Source organism: Clytia hemisphaerica, unplaced genomic scaffold (genome assembly GCF_902728285.1).
Source record: "Clytia hemisphaerica strain Z4C2 unplaced genomic scaffold, Clytia hemisphaerica genome assembly, whole genome shotgun sequence".
Taxonomy (NCBI): domain Eukaryota; kingdom Metazoa; phylum Cnidaria; class Hydrozoa; order Leptothecata; family Clytiidae; genus Clytia; species Clytia hemisphaerica.
In genome coordinates, this window is record NW_027103938.1 from 935565 (window position 1) to 945653 (window position 10089).

Here is a 10089-nt window from a genome sequence, read left to right on the forward strand (position 1 = left end):
ATCTCTTTTTTTCACTTTTTTCCTTTTTGTTTTTGTTCTTCGGCAGACCTTAAGTCTTCTTTGTGCTTCTTGGTAATTTTGGTGTATGTTTTCTTTGAGGTCTCCGTCATTATTTCTGCTGTGTTCTTAATGCTGCAGCTGTTGTTTGCATCCTAAAAAATGGTCCTTTGAGGCGAGCAAAACCTAGTATATAACCAAAACAAAAAAATCTATTCTGTTTAGAGATAAAGATAAATTAACTGTTGTGTTGGCCGTTAATCACCATGCTTAAGATACACAGAAATCTTCTTCGTAAAGCTATGGTAAGAATTTCTTATTATTAACTCATACTCCCTGATACACCCCCTTCTCACAGACCCGGTTGGTTTTTTTCGTCCAGTGGGGGTAAAAATATCAGACTGAAACTCGGTGGGGATTGATGTTCCAATATTTTTTATGGCAGGGGATTTAAATTATTTTTTTTTCAAGTCAGAGAATTCAGTGGAGATGGAAAAAATAGAGGATTGGTTTATTTGATTATTTTCACCGTGGACGATTCTTTGGCAAATATTATTCCAGTTGGAAGGGATTCCAGTGGGTCTGTGAAAAGGGGTGTAGTCATTTATTTTGAGTGTGCTAGATGATAGTAGATCAGTTATTCCTATGTTTTGCCACTAACTATCCTTCTATTCCCATATATAGATGAATGGTTTTGTTTTTTTCCCAATAAAATCATTTGCAGAAATAGAAAATTCTAAATTGATTTTAGGTTGGCCAAAGGTTGTTAAAGGTATCTTCTAGAAGTCCTGCAGCAATGACCACGATACGTCAAAAGGGAACTTTTTCAATGGATCCGGAATTGCCATCATTGCCCGTTCCCCCTCTCGAACAAACACTCAGCAAATACATCAACACTCTGGAACCCATTCTATTTGATAGTGAGTATGCACAAACAAAGCGTGTTGTGGCTGACTTCATGAAACCAGGGGGTGTTGGTGAAAAACTCCAAAGAAAGCTTGAAGAGAAAGCATCTAAATCAGACAATTGGTTGTCTGAATGGTGGGACCATTGTGCTTACTTTGGATTCCGTGCTCCTGTCGTCATCAACTCTAGCCCTGGCATTGCTTTTCCCCAAGAAAATTTCAAATCAGACAATGACCAATTAAGGTAAAATTATCTTGTATGTCATCGTAAAGTATGCGATTATCACCTTATGAGATCGGATTTGGCTGAAATTATGCAGACTTGCTTTCTGTTCTGAGCTTCTTTTTTTTATTTTGAATTCATGATATTCATGACGTAATGTTTTCTACGGAAAGACCCCCGGTTTTTGCCAGTAGTTGTCTAGTTTAAATTTGCCACTACTGGCTAAAACTGGGGTATTTCCATTTCCAGGTATTTCACGAATATCATGAATTAGGAGCAGAAGGTGAGCTTTTCAATGAGAAAACCTATGACATTTTCATGATTTTTAGCTCAATTTTGAGCAGAAAAGGACACGTCTTGACTTTTAAATTGTTGTGTTTTATTTTAGATATGCAGCCAATTTGATTCAAACTGTTGTCCGGTTCAAGGAGACCATTGACAAGTAATGTTTTTTAACTGTGTCATTTAGGTGTAATGCAGTGTCAAGGCTTTCCTCCCTCTTGGTTCTCTACAAAGCTTGACCCCGGAGGTGTCATACAAAGAAAAACATATTTATGCAATTTTTTTTTTTAAATGATCTCACTCGTATAATTTTAACTTAGTTATCAAGCATTTTCCAGTTTTCTCGAAAAACTCCATGGCAACAAAGTCTGAATTAAAAGATTTACTGGGGATTCTTTTTGTGGACGATTTTTTTTACCGAAAATTACTTTTCGCCGAAGATGAATTTTTGTCGACGTGATATTTACAAAATAGTTATATTTGAATATGTTTTTCGTAGAAATCTGAATGCTTGATGTAATTTCTCAGGTTATTGGTTTATCTATGTTCCTACAAGCCTGCCCATGAACAATACCTTGCGCATGCCAAAATAGCACTCCATAAAAAATATGTCATAGATTATGGCCATTATGGCGTGCTATTAGCCCTTGCAAAAGGGATTTTGTTAATTCTGGTATATTTTAGGAGTACTATTTTAGCACTCGCAAACTATTTTAGATGTGTGCCAGCGTGTGCGAGTGCAATTCATGATATGCACCACTGGAGAGTCTTCTGAGCAGTTCTGAGAACTTTTAAAATTTTACATAATTCGTCACTTAAACAATAGAAAAAGTGCCGTATTGTTGAACAAAAACAGAAAAGTTGCATAATTTCGTGAAGTCGTTGCAATGGTGCATATCATGAATAGCACGCCATACACGACCAGGCCTGTTCCTAGCCTTAACTCCGAAAAGCGGATGTTTCTCCATCCTTAAGCTTAAAATTTGTTGGCAAAAGTGATTTTGGCGAGTGATGAAATTTCTTTACAGTAAAGATAATACCGGTTTTGACATTGTCTGTCATAACATGCTATAGTATGATAATCTCGGATTTGTACATAATATATTACTTGTCATTCTGTTTCTTTCTTACAGTCAAAGTTTTCCTGTGGACTTTGCTGGAAAGAATCCTCTTTCCATGAGACAGTATGGAAAGCTTCTCTCCATCTGTAGAGTCCCTTATGCCAAGAAAGATGGTGAGATCGCTACCAGACCCGAAGACTCGCGACATGTCATTGTCGCGCATAAAAATCATGTAATGGCCGTGTTGTATTTTTCCATCTAAAATGATAACTTTAGCTCAATCTAAAAGTCGAGGAAATAGTTGTCTCGGCTAGCTTTTGAAAATTTAGAGAAACGAAATTGTATAGAAATTATATTTAGTTTGGCCTCTAGCTTTTGGTTAAGGTATTACGTCTATTTGACAAAAAGCAAGGAACTTTGTAACATGGCCTTATTTCCTTTATTCAATTCAATTGGTTGTTTGCTTTTAAGAAAAGTGTTTTAATGTACAATGGAGTATACTCCGACACGCACGAGGAACACAAATTTGTTCGAGATGAGAAAGTTTCGAGTTATGGAGGAAGGTTTATAAAGGCATTGCTAACTGAAGGGGTGATGAAAAAACTTGTTCGAGTTAAAGGAGATATTCGAGTGATAGAGACTTTACTGTATTTAGTATAGCCTATACTAAACGCCACCCGCGTTTTTTCTACACAATTAACGTCTATTCCACTTTGCGACTTTTTGAATGTTTGAAGCCCAGGTTTTCCTTCGGGCTCCAAACATTCGATTTTATTACGTCAGTTTTAACTTTTGAAGTATGTAGCGAAAAATCGAATCTGCGTAAAAGCACTTGAGTTGAAAGGCTTCTATTTTTCAGAACTCACCAAGAAACGGAATGAAAAATCCCGGTTTTAGGTGAGGTGCTCGATATTTTTAGTAAAGCTTATTTGAAAGATTATAATGAGACGGTCTGATTAATTCAAATTTTGAAAAGGTAACTGTGCTTTGTGATTTGAATACCTTTAATTATTTTCTTCGTCTCAGTTCTTCAAGATGGAAGTGTACTTACCAGGAACAAACGAAGTGATGAGTGAAGGACAACTCATGCATCAATTGAATCATATCTTGGATAGTTCTCGATTTGAAGATGACCTACCTGTCGGTATCTTGACTTGTGAAGATCGCAATGTCTGGTCACAGGGGTACAAAAGACTAACTAGAGGTATTTAAAGATATTTCGTCATTGACATTCCTTCAAAGCTGTATCAATCCGAGACAGTGAGAGGTAGGAACGCTCATTTCAAAAACTGAGAATCTTCTCCATTGCAAAATATTTTCACAGATGCCGAAAATAAGGAGAATGTGGAAGAGATCATTAAATCGATTTGTTTGATATGTTTGGACCAACCTGTCACTATCCCTCAAGAGGAAGCACCTCGCTTTTCGTCGCAAGAAGGATCTGAATCACTTCGACAAGTTCTTCATGGTGGCGGTACACATCAAAACAGCATGAATAGGTGGTTTGATAAGATCTGTCAGGTTTGTGTGTTAAACTTGTGCGTGCATTGTTTTCCCTGAGAAAATTAAAGTGAATGTGTGTGTTATAAGGAGCACTTTTTCGGAACGTTGAAACGACGGTTTTAAGGCAAAGGGAGGCACCTGACCTGAAGGGGTGGATAAAAGCTAAGGCGGCCCACATTTTGACAACATGTAGGACCCTCTTGAAATATTTTTAAAGCTATGGGGTATATTAAATGGTATTTTTTATGTTTTATTTTTCAACTTCGAGCAGATTTATAACTTTAAATTGCCATCTTGGTTCGTTTGAATATGGAGCCTCTTAAAAGTTAATGTTTCTCACGCACTATCTGATAGAATCAATCGTGTCTGTTGAATTCGACTTGCTTTTGTATCCTTCCCTTCATCTCGTTGCCGGTCAGTCGAAAGATTTTACCCAGACATTAACAATGAACCACTACTTTGAAATCCTGACAATTCATGTAGGCTTTTCGTCCAAGAAAAGCTGATTCTAGAGGATAACCCTTTGACTCCTTTCTTTCAGTTTGTGATCAACCGTAATGGGATGGTAGGCTTAACTTATGAACATTCTGGAGCTGAAGGACCGCCAGTGCTGGCCATGTGTGATCAAATTATGCAAATGTAAAATATCCTCCGTAGCTTGTTTTTTCTTCTTTATGTTCTACCTGAACTTTTTCTGGAAACTCTTTGATAGAACAATCCGCTATACATTGTAATTTCGAATGTAAGTAGTTTGGTTTAGTCCTATAAACTAATGCCCCAGGCCTGAGGATAAATTCTTACGGAAACATTGAGATTCTTGTATGAAGATTTGATGTTTATATTGAAGTTTATATTGAACTAGCTAGTTTACAGGATTAACTCATAATTTTTGTTTTACAGGGATTTTAACCGTGAGGCGTCAGTAGATGTACCAAAATCGACTGGTATAGAAGCTCCAAAGATGTTGACTTGGAATTTGGATTATGATTTGGTTGATCGAATCGAACTTGCTAAAGAAAAGATGGACCAGTAAGATTTTTATAGATTGAATCATTCTTTTTTTACGAAGGAACCATTTCCAACCATTTGCGAAGGACTAGGATTTCGCAAAAGATTACAAATCGAAATCGAATCGAAGCGCTGCAAAATTCCGCAACGTTACAGTTGTACGCAACGCTACCACACGTTGGGTGTTCTGTCATTCTAAAAAACGCTTCTAATTGACGGTTGAAAATTGACATTATGAACATCGACCAATTTTCTCGAAGACACAAGCAAAATCAGGCTAATCCCAACTTTGTTTAACAAAGAAGCCTTGTTTTCAAGAATGGTTGTGAAAAATTCGGTAAGTAGGAAAAGTCTACTTTTGGGTTGTTCTACAAAATGCACATAATTTTGAGACCCTGTTCGTCACCCTGCGACCCCGTTCTTCGTTCAAAGGCAAGCCTTGTCAAATTTAGCAAGGGAAAAGCTGTGAGACTTTAACTACGTGGCTGAATTTGACAAGGCTTAAATGAATAACTGATGTTGTCGACTTGTCACATGCGTAATACAAATTGTTTAAATTTTCTATAGGATGAGCAGTGATGTCGACACTCGACTCTACAACTTCGATTTGTTCGGAAAGAATGTACCAAAGAAGTTTCGCATTAGTCCTGACGCTTTTTTCCAAGTGTCGCTTCAACTAGCCTACTACAGGTACGTATTGAAACACTTTAATATAGTGGCTTTTGTTTTTTTTGGAATATTCTATCGCACCTTTGACTTTCTGATAATGTTGTTTGTTTGTCGAAGGCGTCCTTCTTTTATATACGCTGATATGTACCCAGACGCTGCAAGATTATATTTGTAATGTAAATTAAACCAGAGGAATTTTGAGAGGAAACGGAACGTATATATTTGACAACGTTATTTACTTCTGAATCTTTTATAGGCTACACAGTCATCATCCTCCAACGTATGAAAGTGCTTCAATCAGAAAATTCAAGAAAGGAAGAACAGAAACTATTCGATCTGCAACACCTGCTGCCGCTCGCTACGCAAGAGAAATGGATCGAACTAACTATTCGGTATAATTAATGTGATACTGTATTTTTGTCCAAATGCAAATTTTAATTCCCTGTGGCTAAAGTAATTAAAGGCCAACGGTGGATGGTAATGGAATTGAATAATGGAATAATGAAATGTTCCACCATGAGTCAAATGAAATTTACAACGTGAATATTACATTTTGTCATAAAGACCTAATCGATTTAACCCAATCACTAAATTTTGGTGTAGTTCTAAATGAATTCCTTTGACTTTCGAGGATTTCATGTCTTAAGATGGCGCTTTTAGTACGTAAAGTCACTAATCGCACGATGGGTTATTTTTTCTTATTTGGCGCGCCCTCAAAGAGAGCAATTAATCGTTAATTGCATCCTGTAGAGAGCAATTAATCGTTAATCACACTCTCCAATGCCGCGCCAATGTTTACAAAATTGATTTTATTGTTTTTTCTTACATATTTTTTGCATCGAACGTTTTAATTGCATTCGAAATTTATTTTGTGAGAAAGAAAATCAATAATCAACAATAAAAGAAAGACATAAAGAGAAGAGAAAAATGTAAAACTCTCAGTGTAATTTCTGCAATTTACTTTCCTAACTGGGAAAAAGTAGTGAAAGCCATTGTGCGATTAGCTCGTAATCACATAATAACTCGTACAATTCGAAAATTGCACTCGTGATTTTTTTGTTTCGAATTTTCCTCGTCCTTTCGGACTCGGAAAATTAATAACAAAAAAATCACTCGTGCAATTATATTCGAATTGCACTCGTTATCATGTGATTACATATACAAATAGCTTGTTGAAATCACGTTGTCGGAAAGTTTTGTCGTAAATATCTTTTTTTATCTTTTACATTTAAGTTCTACAGTATACGTACAGTAAGCGTTATGCTACGTCAACATCAACGCGATATTCAATATCTTTCATTTTTCTTGACATTTAGGACGAAGAAAAGAAAGGACTTTTCTTCAACGCTGTCGATGCACATGTCAAATATACTCAAGATGTAAGAAATCTCTCTCCTGCCTTTACATTGCCTACTAATAAAAGACAACACAGACAAGAATTAAATATTTGAAAATTGAATTGACGATGGTGACCAAACTAGGGAAACGAAAAAGGTTCTATCAATGAACAAATTATGACAGTTGTAAATATTTTATTCATAGAATTATATTTCACAGGTCTATCGACCTCTACGAAATAATTTTAGATTTATAAATTGTCTAATTCTTCATCTGTCGTCCAGTCGTCAGAAAATATGGACAGAAGAGAAGACGTTGTTTTGGTCTTTGTCCTAGGTTTTCGAACTAGGCGAAGGTTTGTTCTAGGGCTTCCTCTTACATGCCAAACGAAATCGTCATTTTTTGAATTCATTTTTGTCGCCTTTTGGCACATATCTTTAATAATTTTTCTTTCGTTGATGGTGAAGTCGTCTGTGATGCTAAAGCCACCAATTTCATTGAATCGTTTCAGCTTATGCAGATTTTGCATTATCCGTTTCTTTTTCCTCTATACTTTTTAAGATCAACTTGATTGGACGCCAATGTAGCCCTTTTCGGTTTTGTCCAATGCGATGATGGTGGGACGGTTTGATATCTTGAACGCCAATGTTACCTAGTATACTTTCAATATCTATTTTGTCTTGTTCCTGTTGTTCCTCTTTGTTGTCTACCTCTAATTCCACCATTCCATGTATAATAATATTTCGTTTTCTTGATTCGATGTCTCTTTCTTCATTCTTGTTTTCTTGTTGGTGTTCTCTCACTGCTGATTTGAAATTATCCTTGTGTTTGTTAGTTATTTCAGCGTATGTTTTTTCTGATGTTTTCTCTATGTAATTCGTCGTTTGCTTTATTTCTTCTTTTAATTTATAATCTGCTTGGTTTTTATTTCAAAGTCAGCCATCTTATTGGTTAAGATGTTTTCGATATCGTTCTTAAGGCTGCGGTTCTTGGCTAGCTGGTTTTTGAGCTTTTTAATGACGTCGTCCTTCTTCTCAATCTCCCTCTGCATCATATGATACGAGTTCTCACCTATTTTACTCATTAGAGATCGTGTTATCCGCACGCAATTCTGACATAGATATTGTTCGTTATAAGTGTTGGCAAAAATTTGCAGCTGATAAAGCGGTAATTGTGTGCACTCGTAGTGTACCATGCGGTGGCATTTTCGGCATTTTAGACGGTTTTGGTCATCATCATCTGAGCAGGAGGTGGGAGTGCATGTTTGGTTTTGTTTAGCTTCTTCAAATGGTTGTTTTTCTTGCTTTTTGTCGGTTTTTTCGTTCATGTTTTTGATTTTGAATAGTATTTGGAAAAACCTTATGTGTAACTTTTAGTCCCTGATAATTTCACTATCCACATTATCTACATACTTTAGCTAATAAAATAATTTCCGGTCATGTCTTTTTCCCGTTAACCGAATTGAAAAGGCCTTTTCATACAGCGCCTTGTGATTTTCAAGTCCGCAAATTTACTTTCCTTGTTTTGTAGGTGATTAAGGTAAAATTATCACAGTTATAATGGCTCATGGAAAATGTCCAATATTTTAAGTTTATAACTTTTTTGTCCGATTCTGCTCTTGATTTTAGGCCATTAACTTCGAAGCTATCGATCGTCATCTGCTGGGTTTGAAATTGACAGCTCTTGAAAGTGGAATACCGTTACCGGAATTGTTTCGCGATAAAGCTTTTGGTTACGCCATGCATTTTCGATTGTCTACGAGTCAAGTAAGTAAAACGTGATACGAAGCTTTGATTTCAAGAATATTCAAGTTATATATTGTGTGTCAAGCATTTTCCCATTTTCAATTACAGTATACTTTTCCAATCTTCCATTGTATTTAATTGTTTTCCTTTTTTAGGTACCTGCTAAGCGAGCAGCGTGTTTATGTTTTGGTCCAGTGGTTCCTGATGGTTACGGTGTGTGTTATAATCCGATGGAATCACGTTTCGTTTACGCTGTCTCTTCTTTTAACAGCCATCCCAAAACACAAGCCGGTGATCTAGGAGATGAAATTGCCAAAGCTCTGGAAGATAACCATGTCTTGTTGGCCTCACAATCCAAACTGTAATGTTTTTTGGAATAGTTCTTTACAAACCTTATGATTGACAAATGTCAACAAAACAGTTTTTTTTTAGTATACTAATCACGGGTAATACTTCATGTTTAATAGATATACAGCCCATTACGTCATTCGCCCAGGGATATCACCAGTTAGCGATGATGTACTACTGAAATTAAAGCCGACAACGTAAAGTTTTTGAAAAAAGACACCACGATTTATTTGATTTTCTTTCTTGTCAATGCGCATCCTTGAGGAGCCTGACACTTTTCTCAATTTCCCTTCTACATTTAACTCGCTTTTTCTTTTAGTTCCACGTACTATTCTAAGATACCAAAACTTAAATATAAAAAGTAATGAAATTTTGATAATGACTTTTTGTAAATATAATATTTTTAAGGAATACTTTACCATTTTTATTGTTATCATGTCAGCGTTACTTGAAACACACCTTCGATCGTATATTTTTTCTCCGATTAGAATTTTTAGACCTACCTGGAGGTCCTATAAGTTAACCTATGTTCGTTCGTTCATCTTTTACCAACTCTCAGAATTGAATCATAGGGACTTTTGATTTTTGATGCAAATGTGCAAAATGGTGGTGCTAAAATGTGACGGAGAAATTTTTTTTGAGTAAATTTCAGCCAGAAAATCTTTTGGATTTGGTGAATAAATGGATCAAATTGTTAGCTCATTTTTTTGCATGAAAGAAGGGTACCATCATATATAGGTAAAAAGATGGCTCAAGCAGATTTTCATAAAAATATTTTTTGGCTGATAAAAAGAAATCTTAGCCAAATTATTATTTTGTTATTATTGATTTTTTTTTAGATAAAAATGTCACAGTGTAGCGCGAGTTTTCTACAACCCCACACAAAATATTTGAGACAAAGGGGATTCCCCTGTGAAATTTTAAACATCACAAATGATTTTTAAGCGCGTCAAACTAGAGTTGGAAAGTAGAGACGCGACTTAAGGTAGAACCTTAGGATCTCAGGAAGT

The 10089-nt window shown here is 35.9% G+C and overlaps 1 protein-coding gene across 1 annotated transcript; it reads left to right on the plus strand.

Annotated features, from left to right (window-relative positions):
• Positions 1-201: 201 nt before the first annotated feature.
• On the plus strand, positions 202-9296 carry LOC136809884 (carnitine O-acetyltransferase-like). The gene is made up of 13 exons (XM_067066444.1): positions 202-302; positions 749-1146; positions 1514-1567; positions 2541-2700; positions 3495-3672; positions 3793-3989; positions 4513-4610; positions 4872-5000; positions 5547-5669; positions 5905-6040; positions 6965-7027; positions 8615-8752; positions 8887-9296. Exons 1-13 carry the CDS (start codon positions 264-266, stop codon positions 9094-9096), a joined length of 1923 nt encoding a protein of 640 aa, XP_066922545.1. The 5' UTR covers positions 202-263; the 3' UTR covers positions 9097-9296.
• The last annotated feature ends 793 nt before the right edge of the window (positions 9297-10089 follow it).

What these genes read in the sequence shown, in the direction of transcription:
- LOC136809884 (XM_067066444.1), top strand. Translation starts at nt 264, where the DNA reads ATGCTTAAGATACACAGAAATCTTCTTCGTAAAGCTATG. An exon ending in TTGTCGCGCATAAAAATCAT is followed by an intron (nt 2,701 to 3,494) that starts GTAATGGCCGTG and finishes TCTTCGTCTCAG; the next exon opens with TTCTTCAAGATGGAAGTGTA. An exon ending in TGTGATCAAATTATGCAAAT is followed by an intron (nt 4,611 to 4,871) that starts GTAAAATATCCT and finishes TTTGTTTTACAG; the next exon opens with GGATTTTAACCGTGAGGCGT.